The sequence below is a fragment of the Nycticebus coucang genome, unplaced genomic scaffold (genome assembly GCF_027406575.1).
Source record: "Nycticebus coucang isolate mNycCou1 unplaced genomic scaffold, mNycCou1.pri scaffold_70, whole genome shotgun sequence".
Lineage (NCBI taxonomy): Eukaryota > Metazoa > Chordata > Mammalia > Primates > Lorisidae > Nycticebus > Nycticebus coucang.
This window is the reverse complement of record NW_026515597.1, coordinates 442,975-462,230: the sequence shown is the minus strand read 5'-3', so window position 1 is coordinate 462,230 and position 19,256 is coordinate 442,975. Positions and strand designations below refer to the sequence as shown.

At 36.4% G+C, this 19,256-nt stretch overlaps 1 protein-coding gene across 1 annotated transcript in view; it reads right to left on the bottom strand.

Annotated features, from left to right (window-relative positions):
• The window catches only part of LOC128579607 (neurofilament medium polypeptide-like), a gene marked incomplete at its 3' end in the record, with an annotated part of 132,562 nt that overhangs the window by 109,923 nt on the left and 3,383 nt on the right, over positions 1 to 19,256 (bottom strand). The window contains exon 3 of the mRNA XM_053581597.1: positions 16,630 to 16,697. Coding sequence (XP_053437572.1) covers positions 16,630 to 16,697 — 68 coding nt within the window. The remainder of the gene's footprint in view (positions 1 to 16,629; positions 16,698 to 19,256) is intronic.

The following is a 19,256-nucleotide window of genomic DNA, read 5'->3' as shown; positions in this document are numbered from 1 at the left end:
TGAGCAGGCCCGGGCCTGGCTTAAACCTGCCAGACCCCATGTATATAGCCAGTGCCCTAAGCACTGAGCTGTGGGTGCTTAGCTATTTTTTAATCTTTGTAATTGATACATAATAGGGGTCCATATTTGGTGTGTACACATGATAATTTCACACATTCATATCATCAACTCAGGGTATAAGGTATTCAACACCTTAAATATATATACACATACATTTTTATATATACATTTTTTGAGGGTGGTAAAATAGCTTTATCCTCTGTCATAACACAAACCAACAGACTTTGGTGTTGGCAAGTAAGGAAACACAACAGTAGAACACGCTGCTCACTGAGAAGGAGGAGGATGAGTTACAAAGCCTTCCCCCATTTCTCGTGCAGCTGAGATAAAGCCATAACCCTTATAAATAGATAAGCATATTAAAAATATTTCCAGGGCCCACCTGGCTCTGCTCCTACACAAATAAGGTTAATCTCTGTAGTAAAAAGGGTGAGAGGGAGAGGCAGAAATTTGGTTTACTGGTAGGTGGAAAACAGGAAGGGATACAAGCCAATGTGTAACAAAGGCTCTCCCAAACATACAAAAGAGAGGGACAAGGGGGACCTGTCAGAGGCTGAGAAATGTTCCTGAAGGTGGTCTCACTCCTGTCCCCAATCCCAGATGCTCTTGAGTGATCTGTCCTTTCAGACACCACCTGTGAGGTTCCACTATCAGAGTCTATTCTTCCCTCGGTCCCCACCTATTCAGCTCACCAACCAAGTTTTGGTGTCCCTAATTGCTTAAGCCTCTGAAATCAGCCCCTTTAAATCACAGCCCTCTCCTTAAATACAAAGCATGAGGAGAGCTGGAGGGTCGTTCCTGCCAAGAGGATATTCCAGGGGTCAGCCAGTTTTGGGGTTCCCCTTCAGTCCTGGACCAGGCAGTAAATTTGGTGGTGGGCCCCATATTCACTGTTGGAGACCTCAAAGACATAGACAGTGCACAGCAGCAATTTCTGGGTGTCTCAGTTTGTCACCACCTGGAGGACGGTGAAGTTTTCAAGGATGCTGTTCATCATATATCACTCAGCCAGCTGCCACAACCTGTGCAGGTAATTCACCAGGTAATCCCAGAGAGGCAAGCACACCAGGAAGTACACTAATCTCTGTCTTCCAGCTGGGCATGCTTTCTCTCCACCTTCTCCACCACCTGCTTGCCAAAGAACAGGTCTTGTAGGAGCATGTGAGGGTCATGTGTCCCAGGCTCTCATACTGGCTGCTCACTCTGTTACTGCTGCTGCCACTGCTAGCCCTGGCTTATCACCCCTTGGGCCTCAGTTCAGGTCTGCCCAGAACTTGATCAGGCAAAAGATGGGGGTAGTGGAGATCACATTTTTTCAGGGATGTTGTAATTGATCTGCTGGACATTCACACTCTTGAGTGGGGGTTCCCAGGGCTAAGGGAATGCTGGGTGATCTGTAGAAACAGGTGTTTCTGGTATGAGTCAGCTGCATTAGGCAGTTACACACAGGCCGAGAACTCTACTAGCTGCAAGCAGACAATGCCCAGGGCCCAAGCCTGCCAGGTTGGGGGTAATGGGGCAGGTAGAGGCATGGGTAATATGGGTTAAGCAGACCCATACCCTGGTCAATAGATGTGGGAGTTAATGACAAGGAAAATGGCTTCACATCTGAAACATTCCAGAGGGGTCTAGAGCCCCTGACCAAAACTGGAAAATCTCAGAGACCTGAGGTCCAGCAGGACCCAGTTTGGTGAGCTTGGCTGAGGACATGGTAGTCATGGTTTGGAAAACCTTGTTCTTAGAAACCAGGTCCTTTAGCTTGGACTACATTTCCCTTGATTTATTTCAAGGTAAAACCTGGATGAGACTAGAGACCTGGTTGCATGTTCAGACCTTTTCCATTCTCAGCTTGATATAGGAGGTAATCATTTCATTCTGACCATACATTTTGCCTTCATAGGGTCCTTCCTATCAGGAGGCTATTCCAGGGACCAGCCAGTTTAAGGTCCCCCTTCAGTCCCAAACCAGGCAGTAAATGGGGTGGTGAGCCCCATGATCACTGGTGGAGACATAAAAAACATAAGTGGTGCATAGCATCAATTCCTGGGCGTTTCTGTTTGTCTACACCTGGAAGATGGTGAACTTTTCAAAAATGCTGTTCATCATGTATCACTTAGCTAGCTGCCACAATGGGTCCTTTGCAAAGCAGTAGGGGAAAACCCACAGTCATCAGTCCCAGCTCTTGGGCAAAGGGCTGGTTAATCACTACTCCAGGTGCCCCCAATCCAATTTCACATTATCTGCTCATCTAGCCAAATGGTGAAAAATAAACATGGGGTGGAATCAGCAGAAAAACTCTGGCAACATGCATAGTAAGAGTAGATCAACATCCCCAAGGAACGAAAAGGTGGACACACCAGAAGATCCAATTCACAAACAAATGGCTGAGATGTCAGAAATTGAATTCAGAATTTGGATTGCCAATAAGATTAACAGAATGGAGCAAAGTCGGATTTAGAAATTTAAGGAGCATTTCAAAAGTCGTCTGAAGAATTCAATGAATTCAAAGTCAAAATCAACCAGTTTTGACACATTGAGGCAAGAACTTATAGCCCCCAAAGATCTGAGAAATACAGTAGAATCCATCAGGAACAGAATGGAGCAGGCAGAAGAAAGGATTTCTGACAATGAAGGCAAAGCTTTTGAATGTTTCCAAATGTTCAAAGAGGAAGAGAAATGGAGAGCAAAAATGGATCATTCTCTCAGAGAGCTCTGGGACAGTTCAAAAAACCTAACTTTCGCCTTATAGGAATTCCTGTGGGCAATGAGATTGCATCTAAAGTTACAGATGCTCTACTGCAAGAGATAATCGAGAAGAACTTACCAAACATGGCAGGAGATTCTGAAATTAAGAAAGCAGACAGTTTCAGAACCCCAGCACAACTCAACCTAATTATAGCATCTCCCAGACATATTATAATTAACTTAGTAAAAGTTAATATGAAGGAGAAAATTCTGCAAGCAGCCAGACATAAGAAAACCATAACCCACAATGGGAAGAATATTAGAATGAGTGAAGATCTCTCTACCGTAACTTTTCGAGGTAGAAGAGGGTGGTCATCGACATTTAACCTCCTAAAACAAAACAACTTTCAACACAGGTTTCTGTATCCAACTAAACTCAGGTTCGTTTATGATGGAGAAGTTAAATACTTTAATGACATTCACATGTTGAAGACATTTGCCATAACTAAACCAGCTCTCCAGTATGTTCTCAGTCCTATCCTCCACAATGACCAGCAAAATCCTCTACTACCAAAGTCAACTCACTCAGCAACTTTTGATCAAATTCCAACTTCCACAGTGCCGAAAGGATTAAAAATGCATACTGGACTTTTGAAAACTTGATATCCAAAATACTGTCAGGTTTATCAATATTCTCTATTAATGTGTATGGCTAAAATTGTCCTCTAAAGAGGCACAGGTTGGCTGACTGGATATAAAAATTTAAGTCGTGTATCTGCTGCATATAAGAATCTCCTCTTACCTTCAAAAATAAATATAGACTCAGTGTGAAGGGATGGTTGTATATAATGCAGGCAAATGGAAATCAGAAAGAAGTAGGTGTTAAAATTTTATTTGCAGATATAATATGCTTTAAACCAAGAAAAGTAAGAAAAGATAATGATGGTCACTTCATATTTATTAAGGAAAACAGTCAACATGATGAGATTTAGGTTATTAACATTTATACACCCAACCAGAATACACATCAATTTATAAGAGAGGGTCCAACAGACATGGGTACCTTGATTTCCCACAGCACCATAATAGTAGGAGATTTTAGTACTCTTTTGGCAATGCTGGATAGATCCTCCAGTCAGAAAGTAAGGAAAGTAATTTTGGACTTAAACTTAGCCATTCAACAATCGGATTTAACAGACATCTAAAGAGGATTCCACCCTAAGAAAACTAAATACACATTCTTCTCATTAGCTATGCAACATCCTCCAAAATTTATAACATCTTAGGTCACATGTCTAACCTCAGCAAATTTAAAAGAATAGAAATTATTCCTTGCATCTTCTCAGACATTCATGGAATAAAAGTAGAACTCAGTAACAACAGGAATCTGCATACTCATACAAAAACATGGAAACTAAATAACCTTATGCTGAATCACAGCTGAGTCATAGATGGGGTTAAGAAGAAAATTACCAAATTTTCAGACAAAATGATAATGAAGGCACAAATGACCAGAACCTTCTGGAATACCGCAAAGGCCGTCCTAAGAGGGAAATTTAAAGCATTGCAAGCCTTCCTCAGGAGAACAAAAAGATAAGAAGTTAACAAACTAATCTCTAGCAACTGTAAAAGGAAGAACATTCCAATCCCAAACACAGCAGATGAAAAGAAATAACCAAAATTAGAGCAGAATTAAATGAAATGGAAAGCAAAAGGTTTATACAGCAGATCAATATATCAAAAAGTTGGTTTACTGAAAAGATCAATACAAAATCTCCCCAAAAAGACCACCATCAGATGGTTTCACATCAGAACTCTACCAAATCTTTAAAGATGAACTAGTACCTATATCACTAACCTTTTCCAAAATATAGAAAAACAAGGAATACTACACAACACATTCCATGAATAAAACATCACTTTGATCCACAAACCAGGAACAGACACAACAAGAAAAGAAAATTATGGACCAATATCTCTAATGAATATTGACACAAAAATATTCATTAAGATACTAGCAAACAGGTTGGTGCCTGTGGCTCAAGGAGTAGGGTGCTAGCCCCATACATCAGAGGTGGCAGGTTCAAACCCAACCCCAGTGAACAACTGCAAAAAAAAAAAAAAAAAAAAAAATCCTAGCAAACAGAATGCAGTATCACATCAAACAAATTGTACACCATGATCAAGTGGATTTTATCCCAGGGTCTCAAGGCTGGATTAACATACATAAAACTATAAATATAATGCATTGCATGAACAAAATAAAAAACAAAGACCACATGATTCTCTTAATTGATGCTCTAAAAATCTTTTGACAATATCCAGCATCGTTTCATGATCAGAATACTTAAAAAAACTGGTATAGAAGGGACATTTCTTAAATTGATAGAGGCCATATATAGCAAACCCACATCCAATATTGTATTGAATGGAGGAAAATTGAAATCATTTCCACTCAGATCAGGAACCAGGCAAGGTTGCCCATTGTCTCCACTGCTTTTTAACGTTGTGATGGAAGTCTTAGACATCACAATCAGGTAAGAAGAGGCGATCAGGGTATCCATGTAGGGTCAGAGGAGATCAAACTATCACTCTTTGAAGATGATATGATTGTATTTCTGGAAAACCCCAGGGATTCAACTACAAAACTTTTAGAAGTAATCAAGAAATACAGCAACATCTTAGGTACAAAATCAATACTCACAAATCTGTAGCCGTTATATATACCAACAATAGTCAAGCTGAAAAAACAGTCAAGGATTCTATTCCGTTCACAGAAGTGCCAAGGAAGATAAAATATTTGGAAGTTTACCTAGCAAAAGCCGTGAAAGATCTTTATAAAGAGAACTATGAAACTCTGAGAAAAGAAATAGCTGAAGATGTTAACAAATGGAAAAACATACCCTGCTCATGGTTGGGAAGAATCAACATTGTTAAAATGTCCATACTACCCAAAACAATATACAATTTTAATGGAATCCTTATTAAAGCACCACTGTCATACTTTAAAGACCTAAAAAAAATAATACTTCATTTTACACGGAATCAGAAAAGAACTCAGATAGCTGGATATTACTCGGAAATAAAAACAAATCAGAAGAATCATACTACCAAACCTCGTTTTATACTATAAATTGATAATGATCCAAACAGCATGGTACTGGCACAAAAATATGCATGTAGATGTATGGAAAAGAATACAGAACCAAGAGATGAACCCAGCTACTTACCATTATTTGATCTTTGACAAGCCAATTAAAAACATTCAGTGGGAAAAAGATTCCCTATTTAACAAATGGTGCTGGGTGAACTGGCTGGCAACTTGTAGAAGTTGGGACCACAGCTTTCACCATTAACAAATATACCAGATTACTGTATTAAAGATTTAAACTTCTTGATATATACCTAGTAGAGGAATTGTAGGATCAAATGCCAGGTCTATTTTTAAATCCCTAAGTGTTCTCCAAGTATCTTTCCAAAAGTAGTGCATTAGTTTGCATTCCCACCAGCAGTGCAAAAGTGTTCACTTTTCTAAACATCCATACCAACAGCTTTGGTTGTGGGATTTTTTGATGGAGGCTAATCTTACTGGAGTTAAATGATATCTCAAAGTGGTTTTGATGTGCATTTCTCTGATGATTAAGGATTATGAGCATTTTTTTCACATGTCTATAGGCCATGCGCCTGTCTTCTTCAGAGAAGTTTCCCTTCAAGTCCCTTGCCCACCCTGACATGGGATCACTTGTTCTTTCCCTGCTAATACATTTGAGTTCTCTGTGGATTCTGGTTATTAAACCTTTGTCAGAGACATAACCTGCACATATCTTTATCTTAAGATCAAAGATTTAAACCTTTGTCAGAGACATAACGTGCACATATCTTTATCTTAAGATTAAAGAATTTAACTTAAGACATGAAACTATAAAAATACTAGAAGAAATTGCAGGGAAAACACTTGAAGAAATCAACCTGGGACAATATTTTATATGGAAGACGCCCTAGGGCAATTGAAGCCACAACAAAAATACATTACTGAGACCTGATCATACTAAAAAGCTTCTGCACAGCCAAGAACACAGTAAGTAAAGCAAACAGACAGCCCTCAGAATGGGAGCAAATCTATCTTAGTTAATGGTGAAATGTATGACAGTGGTGCTTAATAAGGAAAAAAAATAAAAAATAAAATTGTATATTGCTTTGGGTGGTATGGACATTTTAACAATGTTGATTTTTCCCAGCCATGAGATTGGTATGTTTTTCCATTTGTTAACATCTTCAGCTATTTCTTTTCTCAGAGTTTCATAGTTCTCTTTATAAAAGATCTTTCACAGCCTTTGCTAGGTGAACTCCCAAATATTTTATCTTCTTTGGTACTACTGTGAACAAAATAGAGTCCTTGACTGTTTCTTCAACTTGACTATTGTTGGTATATATAAAGGCTACAGATTTGTGAGTATTGATTTTATAACCTGAGACGTTGCTGTATTCATTGATCACTTTTTTTTTTTTTTTCCAGTTTTTGGCTGGGACTGGGATTGAACCTGCCACCTCCAGCATATGGAGCCGGAGCCCTACTCTTTTGAGCCACGGGCACCGCCCCTCCTTGATCAATTCTAAGAATTTTGTAGTAGAGTCCCTGGGGTTTTCCAGATATACAATCATATCATTTGCAAAGAGTGAAAGTTTGATATACTCTGACCCTACATGGATACCCTTGATCGCCTATTCATGCCTGATCGTGATGGCTAAGACTTCCATTACAATATTAAAAAGCAGTGGAGACAATGGGGAACCTTGCCTGGTTCCTGATCTGAGTAGAAATAATTTCAATTTACCTCCATCCAATATAATATTGGCTGTGGATTTGCTATAGATGGCCTCTATCAGTTTAAGAAATGTCCCTTCTACACCAATTTTCTTACGTGTTCTAATCATGAAAGGATGCTGGACTATTATCAAAATATGTTTTCTGCTTCAACTGAGAGAAACATCAGGTCTTTGTTTTTTAATTTGTTTATCTGATGAATTATATTTATAGATTTATGTATAATGAACCCCTGAGAGCCTTGGATAAAACCCATTTGGTCGTGGTGTATAATTTGTTTGATGTGTTGCTGGATTAACTTTTTAGGATCTTGTTGAATATTTTTGCATCAAGATTCATTAGTTACATTGGTCTATAATTTTCTTTTCTTGTTTTGTCTTTTGCTAGTTTGAGTATCATGGTGATGTTTGCTTCATAGAATGTGTTGGGTAGTACTCCTTGTTTTTCTATTTTGGAAAAGGTTAAGTAATATAGGTACTGATTCCTCTTTAAAGGTTTGGTAGAATTCTGTTGTGAAGCCATCTGGTCCAGGGCTTTTCTTTTTAGGGAGATTTTGTATAGTTTATGCTATTTCAGAACTTGATATAGATCTGTTCAACAGTTCCACTTCATTCTGGCTACATCTAGGAAGGTGGCATGCTTCCAAGCATTGGCCTATTTCCTTTAAAATTTCATATTTCTGAAAAAAGAGTTTCTTGTCATATTCATTAAGGCATTTTTTGAATTTCTGAGGAGTCTGTTGTTATTTCATCTTTACCATTTCTGATTGATCAAATTAGAGATTTTAGTCTTTTTTCATGGTTAGGTTAGCCAAAGATTTATCTATTTTATTGACCTTTCCAAAAAACTAACTTTTTGATTTATTTTGATCCTACAATTCCTCTACTAGGTATATACCCTGAAGACAAAAATCACGTTATAACAAAGATAATTGTACCAGAATGTTTATTGCAGCCCAATTCATAATTGCTAATTCATGGAAGAAGCCCAAGTGTCCATCGAACCATGAATGGATTAATAAATTGTATATACACCATAGAATATCATGCAGCTGTAAAAAAGAAGGAGACTTTACCACTTTCATGTTTACATGGATGGATCTGGAACATATTCTTCTTATCAAAGTATCTCAAGAATACAAGAAAAAGTATCCAATGTACTCAGCACTACTGTGAAATCAATTTATACCTTTCATATGAAAGCTATAACCCAATTATATCCCAAGAACAAGGGAAAAGGGGAGATTAAGGGTAGGGAAGGGGGAGGATGGGAGGAGTTAGGGTAATTGGTGGGGCTACAACTATGGTGCATCTTACAAGGGTACATGTTAAATTTGCTAAGTGTAGAATATAAATGTCTTAACATAATAAATAAGAAAATGTCATGAAGGCTATGTGAACCAGTTTGACGAAATTATTTCAAACTGTATATAAAACTAGCACACTGTACCCCATGATTGCACTAATGTACACGGCTATGATTTAATTAAAAATATTTAAACTTAAGATATGAACCTATAAAATACTAGAAGAAAGTACAGGGAAAATATTTGAGGAAATCGATCTGGGAAATAATTTTATGAGGAGGACCCCCAGGGCAATTGAAGCAACACCAAAATACATTAGTGGGATCTGATCAAACTAAAAAGCTTCTGCACAGCCAAGGACACAGTACATAAAGCAAACAGACATCCTTCAGAATGAGAGAAGATATTTGTAGGTTATGTCTCCCACAAAAGTTTAACAACCAGAATCCACAGAGAAATTAAACGTATTAGCACAAAAAAAAAAAAAAAAAACAAGTGATCCCATCTCAGGGTGGGCAAGAGACTTGAAGAGAAACTTCTCTGAAGAAGTCAGGTGCACAGCCTACAGACACATGAAAAAATGCTCATAATCCTTAATCATCAGATAAATGCAAATCAAAACCACTTTAAGATATCATCTAACTCCAGGAAGATTAGCCCACATCCATTCATGAGATACTTTGCTAAGAAGAATATTTTCCAGCTCTATCCATGTAAACATGAAAGAGTTAAAGTCTCCATCTTTCTTTAAGGCTGCATAAAATTCCATGGTTTACAGATACCACAATTTATTGATCCATTCGTGGCTTGATGGTCACTTGGGCTTCTTCCACGTCTGAGCAATTATGAATTGGGCTGCAATAAACATTCTGGTACAAATATCTTTGCTATAATGTGATTTTTATTACTATTAAATCATAGCTGTGTACATTAGTGATTTTTGGTCTTCTGGATATAAGAAAAAGTATCCAATGTACTCAGCCCTACTATGAAACTAATTACAGCACAAGAATATGGGGAAAGGGACAAAGGACAGGAGGGGAGAGGGGAGGATGGTTGGAAGGAGGGTAAATGGTGGGACCACATCTATGGTGCATCTTAGAAGGGTACAGGTGAAGCTTACTAAATGCAGAATATAAATGTATGAACACAATAACTAAGAAAATGCCATGAAGGCTATGTTAACCAGTTCGATGAAAATATTTCAAATTGTGTATAAAACAAGCACATTGTACCCCATGATTGCATTAAGGTACACAGCTATGATTTAATTAAAAAAAAAAAAAGAGAGAGAGATTAGCCCACATCACAAAATCCCCAAACCAGAGATGTTGGCATAGATGTTGGGAAAAGGGAACACTTCTGCAATGCTGGTGGGAATGCAAACTAATATGTTACTTTTGGAAAGATATTTGAAGATCACGTAGAAATCTAAAAATAGACCTGCATTGTATCCTTCAATTTATCTATTAGGTATATATCCAGAGGACCAACAATCACTTAATAATGAAGATAATTGCACCAAAATGTTTATTGGAACCCAATTCATAATTGATAAGTCATGGAAGAAGCCCAAGTGCCCATCGATTCATGAATGGATTAATAAATTGTGGTGTATATACAACATGGAATATTATACAGCCTTAAAAAAGATGGGGACTTTGCCTCTTTCATATTTTCATTGATGGAGCGGAAACATTTTCTTCTTAGCAAAGTATCTAAAGAATAAAAGAAAAAGTATCCAATGTAGTCAGCCCTACCATGAAATTAATTTATAAGCACCCACACATCCATATGAAAGCTATAACCCAACTATAGCCCAAGGTGAAGGGGAAAAAGAAGAGGGAAGGAAGGGGTAGGGGGAGGATGGGTGGAGGAAGGGTAATTGGAGGGACCATACCTACAGTGCATTTTATAAGAGTACATGTTAAATCTACTAAGAGTAGAATATAAATATCTTAACACAATAACTAAGATAATGTGGTGAAGGCTTTTTTAACCAGTTTGATGAAAACATTTCAAATTGTATATAAAACCAGCACATTGTACCCCAAAATTGCATTAATATACACAGCTATGATTTAATAAAAAAAAGATGAAGAAAAAAAGAAAATATCCACTGGACACTTGATAAACATGGCATCCCAAACATTATGATGTTTATCACTACTCTCAATTAATTTGAGTTTCTTAAATTGTCCTCTAAAGAGGCATGGGCTAGCTGACTGTACACAAAAGCTCGGATCAGATATATCTTGCATACCAGAATCCCATCTTACCTTAAATGACAAAAGTAGACTGAGGGTGAAGGGATGGACATCTATAATTCAGGCAAATGGAAATCAGAAAAAAATCAGGGGTTGCAATTTTATTTGCAGATACGAATAGGCTTTAAACCAACAAAGGTAAGGAAAGTTAAGGATGGACACTTCATATTTGTGAAAAGAAACACTCCATATGAAGATATTTCAATTATTAATATTCATGCTCCCTACAAAATGCCTCTCTATTTATAAAGGAAAACACTAACAGACACTGAACAATTGGATATCATCCTGAACTATAACAGTGGAGATTTTAACTACCATTTGGCTATGTTGGATAGATCCTCCAAGAAGGAGGATCTTTCCAAGAAGAATGTAAACAAAGAAATAATAGATTTAAACTTGGTCCTATAACAAATGGACTAAACAGACAGCTACAGATAATTTCATTGTAATAAAACCAAACACACATTCTTCTCATCATCCCATGCAACATCCTCCAAAATTGATCACATCTTAGGTCACAAATCTAACTTCAGCAAATTTAAGAATATAAATTATTCCTTGTATTTTCTCGGACCATCCGGAATAAAAGTTGAACTCAACAACAGCAGGAATCTTCATACTGGAACAAAGTCAAGGAAACTAAACAACCTTATGCTGGATGATAGCTGTGTCAAAGATGAGATTAAGAAGAAAATTACCAAATTTTTGGAACAAAATGACAATGAAGACATAAATTATCAAAACTGTTGGATTCTTCTAAAGCAGTCCTACAAAGGAAATTTATAGCATTGCAAGCCTTCCCCAAGAGACTGGAAAGAGAGGAAGTCAACAACTTAGTGGGTCATCTCAAGCAACTGGAAAAGGAAGAACATCCCTTCCCCAAATCAAGCAGAAGAAAATAAATAACCAAAATTAGAGCAGAATTTAATGATATTGAAAACAAAAGAATCACTCAGAAGATCAACGAACAAAAAGTTGGGTTTTGGAAAAGATTAACAAAATTGAGAAAACTTTGACTAACCAAACCAGAAACAGAAAAGTAAAATCCCTAATATCATCAATCAGTAATGATAAAAAAGAAATAACAAAAGGCACCTCAGAAAATGCAAAAAATTCTTAATGATAACTGCAGAATACTCCATTCTCAGAAATGGGAAAATCTGGGGGAAAATGGCAATGTCTGGAAGCACACCACTTCCTAGACATAGCTGAAAGAATTGAAAGTGTTGAACAGACCTATATCAAGCAATGAAATACCATCAACTATATGAAATCTCCAGAAAAGTAAAGTCCAGAAAGAGGAGGCTTCACATCATAATTCTACCAAACCTTTAAAGAGGAACCAGTATCTATATTACATAACCATCTTCAAAACAGAAAAAGAAGGAATACTTCCCAATACATTTGAGGAAGCAAACATCACCTTGATCCCAAACCAGGAAAAGACCCAACAAAGAATTAAAGTTATAGACCAATATCATTAATGACTATTGATGCAAAAATATTCAATAAGATCCTAGCAAAAACAATTCAACAACGCATCAAAAAATTTATACACTATGACTAAGTTGGTTTTATCCCAGGGTCACAAGGCTGGTTCAACATGACTAACTCTATAAACGTAATATATCACATAAACAAAATAAAAAACAAAGACCATATGATTCTCTCCACTGATGCAAAAAAGCTTTTGATAACATCCAGGATCCTTTCATGATCAGAACACTGAAGAAAATAGGCTGAAACGGGTCATATCTAAACTGATAGAGGCTCACTACAGTAAACCCACAGCCAATATCATATGGAATGGAAGAAAATTGAAAAAAATTCCACTCAGATCTGGAACTAGACAATGATGCTCATAGCCTCTACTGCTATTGAACAAAGTAACGGAAGTATTAGCCATTGCAATCAAGCAAAAGAAGGAGATTAAGGGTATTCCAATTTGGTCAGAGGAGACAAACTCTCACTCTTCGCAGATGATATAATCTTCTACCTGGAAAAACCCAGGGACTCAACTGTAAAACTCTTATAAGTGATAAAAAAAAATACAGCAACATCTAGGAATACAAAATCAATACTTACAAATCTGTAGCTTTTACATATACCAACAATAGTCAAGCTGAACAAATAGTCAAGGACTATATTCTTTTTACAGTAGTACCAAAGAAGATGAAGTACTTGGGAATTTACCTCAAAAAGGACATGAAAGATCTCTATAAAGAGAACTATGAAACTCTGAGAAAAGAAAAAAGCTGAAGATGTTAACAAATGGAAAATCATACCCCATGCTTATGGCTGGGAACAATCTTCATTGTTAAAATGTCCATATTACCCAAAGCAATTTACAAATTTAATGCAATCCCTAAAGCACCTCTATCATACTTTAAACAACTGGAAAAACTAGTACTTTGTTTATATGGAATCAGAAAAAAACATTGAATAGCCAAGACATTACTCCGAAATAAACACAGAGCAATAGCAATCAACCTACCAGACTTCAGCCTATACTAGCAATCTATATTGATCAAAACAGCATGGTAAAAATGCCAAGGTAAATGTATGGAACGGAGTAGAGAACCAAGAGATTAACCCAGACACTTACCATCATTCAATCTTTGATAAGCATATCAAAAACATAAATTGGGGGAAAGATTCCCTATTCAACAAATGGTGCTAGGTGAACTGGATGGCAACTTGTAGAACACTGAAACTGGACCCTCATCTTTCACCATTAACAAAAATTGATTCTCATTGGATAAACAGTTTAAACATAAGACATAAAACAATAAAAAATATTTTAGAGGGGACAAGGGAAATACTTGTCCCCTGAAAAAATTGGCCTGGAAGAATGTGTTATGAGGAGGACCCCAGCCCCTAAACAATTGAAGCAAAACCAAAAATGTACTACAGGGATCTGATCAAACCCTGTAAAAAGAACAAAGTAAAGCCAGTACACGGTCCTCAGAATGGGAGAAGATTTTTCCAGGTTATGTTTCCAACCAAGGTTTGATAACTAGAATAAACAGAAAACCCAATTAATTCGCAAGGAAAGAACAAGTGATCTCATTTCATTTTGGGCAAGAGAATTGAACAGAAGCTTCTCTGAAGTAAATAGGTGCATGGCCTACAGACTCATGAAAAACTGCTCATCATCTTTAATCATCAGAGAAATACACACCAAAACCACTTTGAGACATCATCTAACTCCAGGAAGAGTAGCCCACATCAGAAAGTCACAAAACTACAGATTTTGGTGTGGATGTGGAGAGAAGGGAACATTTCTGCACTGCTGGTGGGAATGCAGGCCAATATGTCCCTTTTAGAAAGAGGTTTGGAGAACACTCAGGAAACTAAAAGTAGACCTACTATTTGATCCTGCTATGCCTCTGCTAGGAATAAGTCCAGATGACCAGTCATCATTTTACAAAACATATTTGCACCAGAATGTTTATTACAGCCCAATTCATGATTGCCCAGTCATGAAAGAAGCCCAAGTACCCATAGACCCCCTAAATAGAGTAACAAATTGTGGTATATGTATACCATGGAATATTATGCAGCCATCAAAAAGATGGAGACTTTGCCCCTTTTTGTTCACATAATGAGCTGGAACATATTTTTCTTAGTAACATATCTCAAGAATGGAAGAAAAACTGTCCAATGTACTCAGTACTATTGTGAAATGAATATATAATCCCCCACACTTTTATACAAATGATAAATCATAACTATAGCCCAGAATGAAAGAGGGAAGAGAGGGGGAGAGTAGGAGCAGAGGGAGGCCATGTGAATGGAAGGTAAATGGTGAGTCATCACCTATGGTGCATATCACAAGGGTACATGTCAAATCTATTAAGAGTAGAGTATAAATGTCTTAACACAACAAATAATTCAGTAAGGTGAACCCTATGTTAACCAGTTTGATGTAAGCATTCCAAATTGTGTCTAAAATCAGAACATTGTACCCCATAAAAGCAGTAATGTACAGTTACGATTCAATAAAAAATTTACGATATAAAAATAAGAACTTCAGAAAAAAAAATCTTAAGTGTCCCTTCATTTTGACAATAACTTCTGACTTCCTTGCTTGTTTTAGTGTCTGTATTATCTTCACATTTCTCCTCACCTGTGTCAAATGCATGCCGAGTGTCTGTGTGCATTGTTAGCATTTTTACAGTACACTTTTTCTTTAATTTAAATAAACTTTAGAAGGTGAGTGAAGATTATACTTCAGGAACACAAAGTAGGCATGAGATGGAAAATATTTTTGTGACTGAGGCATTTTGTTAAGAAAATGCCTCAAACACTAAAGAGTGGAAAATCCAGGTGCATCTTTCCCCTCACAGTCTGGTATACTATTTGTTACATTAGATGGTGCTTTTTCTGAACTTTGCTCCGTCCTTACACTAACTCTACTACAGGACAAGCAGGAATTTTGTATCATTCACAGATTTAACCAGAACTCTGTTTCAACTCATTTCTCAGGTGTTTTTATTTACTTCCCCATTCCTCTTTGCCTTGTTTGATGCCCAGTTGCTCATACTTTTGAACACAAGGAAGTTCTGAATGTACAGATACATTTCATCAGTCCTCATTCATTCCTAATCAGGAGTCATGTTTCCATATGCAAACATGCTCAATTAACATGGTTATTTCCATTCTGTTTTTAAAAACTGATAACTGAAAACTGGAAAATTTTACATTATCACAAGATAAAATCAATAGCAATCAGAAAGAAAAGCCAATTCTCAAATGTGAATTCAAATGATACAGCAGAATATGACAGTGCTATTTTTCTGACACGGACTATCCGCTTAAGCCTATGTCTAAGATTTTCTAATGTCCTCTTTGGACAGTGAGTAAAGGAACCTTGATACCATTTAATAATTTTATACAGCTATGTGAGTTACAACTTGCTGCTGTACACAATCACATCAATGTCCCTTTCTGCAAGGTCGGATTTCCTTCATAGGCACAGTCTAATGACCTCATTCCCTCTCTCAGCACACAGGCCGAACCGAGTTAGAGGCCACAAGATGGAAGAACCACTCTACCTGGCACAAATGACTGGCAGTATAAAACTACACTACAGTTGGGGACATTAGGCATGGTGACTCTTTGAACATGAGTCCAACTCAGTGGCCATCATGATGAAATTGCTTGTAATTTCTCTTGCTTAGTAATATGATTCTGTACTTGGCATGACCTTATCATGTAAGGTTATAAAACTAAAGAAGCAGGAAAACACCAGAAATTCTCTGCCTCGAATCCAAGGACAAAGATTAGCTATAAGTCACTCTTCACTTTAGGAAGGTTTAAGCTTTATAACTAGTTAAAAAACTTCCTCAACTTAAATATTAGCTTACAACATATGAATTATAAAATGCTATTCCAGTAGGAAATGTCCTTTGGACTATGCCACATTATTCATGTAAAAAAGTAGTATGAAACCAGGAACATAAGTGTCAATTTGTTTATACCTGTGGCTGGTCATTTTCAACTCCTTCAGGCTCTTCTTCCTCTTCTTCTGACGTAACAAAGTTGTATACTGTAAATTTCATATATTTATTTAAATGAGCTGATTAGAATGATGTGATAAAAGGTATCAGCTTTATAAAAGTGGATAGAAAGTTACATTTATGTTGATTTTATAAATTGAGAGTTTAGATGAAGTTAAGTCTTTAGCAGACTATATACTTCTTTTAAAAATACTCCTAAATAATCTAATAATGAGTTGCTTGGAATGATGGTAAAAGCTATTACCTTTATAAAAATGGATAGAAAGCTAAATTTCTTTTTATTTTATAAATTAAATTTCTAGATGAAGTCTTTGGCAGACTATATACTTCCTTAAAAAGTACTCCTAGTTAATCTAATAATGAGTTTCTTAGAATGATGTGGTAAAAGCTATCTGCTTTATAAAAATGGATAGAAAGCTAAATTTCTTTTTATTTTATAGATTGAGTGTTTAGATGAAGTTAAGTCTTTAGCAGACTATATACTTCTTTAAAAAATATTCCTAATTATCTAACACTTAAAAAACCACTCAGAAAACTACTAGGCATCAGTGTGTAGAAGGCTCACAAAGATCACAGATTCATGCAGAAATTCATCCACCCAACATACATGACATAGTCATCATAAACAAAGAAAAAATTTTCAATCCAGGAAAACATATCAAGTATCCCTGTGTACGCCTGTCTCCTTCTTAATAAAACCTGCAAAGCATTGCATATGTTATTCTGTAAGTTGCTGTTACTTTTCATACCATAATCAGTGTATGCCCTGTGACTTACGTGTGAAATGCTTTCCCTCTAATAGGCTGACAATCTTCATTCAATTTTTAATTTTCTTTTCTCTTCTTTTATTCTTCTTTTTCCATCTTCTCTCTTCTTTCATTCTTTCCTTCTTTATTTTTGGACACAGATTGCTATGTGAAGACCTTGTTAATTACAGCTCTTTCCCTGGTCAAACTGGAATCTACTCTCTCACTGAATCTACTCTCATCCTCAGGACTTATGGATTTCTCTTTTGCACCTTCCCCACCTGAACTATAAGTTATTTATTTCCATTTCTATTCCCCAGATCCAAAGGCTGTAGGATACAATATTCCACAGCATTGTTGGGCACATAGTTTTTATCTATTGTACTTGATAATTATACTGTGATTAAAGGAAAATGAATAAGATGCATCAAGATTGGCTTTTCTAGAGGTCATGTCTGAACTGACAAGTACAGGGTGAGATGAGCAAGGTGAAAAGATGGAGAGGCCAGGAGAAAGGGAGAGCAGGACAGGAAGCAGCAGGAGGAAAGAGAAGCCTGAAAGAGGATGTGCATTTGTCCAAAAAAGAGGAATTGGCTCAGAGGGCACTCCCAGAGGTATTTCAGTAATGCTAGTGAAAAGGCAGGCACACAGGGTATGGGCTAAAATGAAGAGTTGAGAAAAAGTTAGATTGTGAAAGCCCCATGTGAGACCTAAGGTCCTACAATATTACCAATTCAAGGACCACTTAATCATCCTAATGGCCCTAGAGAGGGACCACAGTGAATACTGTAGGGAAGATAAATTCCAGGGACACATGAATAAACAGAAGATGACTTACAGGCCATATTGCAAAATAAATGCACTTCTGAAATATATGAATGGTTCAAGAAATGATTCACAAAGTGTCAGCCTCAAGTGTAATGTAGATTTTTATGGAATAAATAAAAGAATCTAGGTTTTGCATTATAATTTTTTCCATTTTAATGCTTAGTATAGTAAGTTTTAATATTTACAACCTACTGTATACAAAAGATCCTATGGATCCCCAATCACATTTACATTTCTAATCTGCATTCAGTGTTCAGTTCAGTGTGGTACACATATGTTGGAATGGCACAGAGAGCTTAAACTAAACAAATATACTAGTGTCATTCTCAGCAGATCCAAAAAAATGTAATATTGAGCAAATGAAGAAGTTGCTGAATGTTATATACAATGTATACCATTTGTGTGCAATTTTATGACCCAGAAACTAATTCTCAGCAATATTTATCACTAGACTCATACATTGTCAAAACTTTGAAAGTCCTTGGAAATAATGTACAGACAATTCCAGGTGTTCATTATTTCTGTGTAATATTCCGTAAATAGTACAGAAGGACTATTTTGTACTATTAACCTTTCAGGATCACGGTTTTAAGACTGTGTCTACCAAATATTCATAATGGAAAATAACTAAGAAAATGCCAGGAAAGCTATGTTAAGTAGTGTGACGAAAATGTGTCAAACGGTCTATGAACCAAGTGTATGGTGCCCCATGATCATACTAATGTACACAGATATGATTTAACAAAAAAAAGAAAAAAAATTCATTTAAAAAAGTTTCCCACTTTGTTTGTAGACTCGCAACTTTCTCTTGCAATTCTGCCAGACTTGCTTTATATATTTCACCAAAATAAATATGTACTACCAAAAAAAGTCTCTCAATAAATGAAAAACTAAAAACTAAAAAAAAAATTCATAAAGGAGTGATTAATTATTTTACTAATAAGGATACCCTCTCACACAAATATACTCTACTAATTGGATCATCTGACTTCCTTTGTTATCATCAGTGTAAAA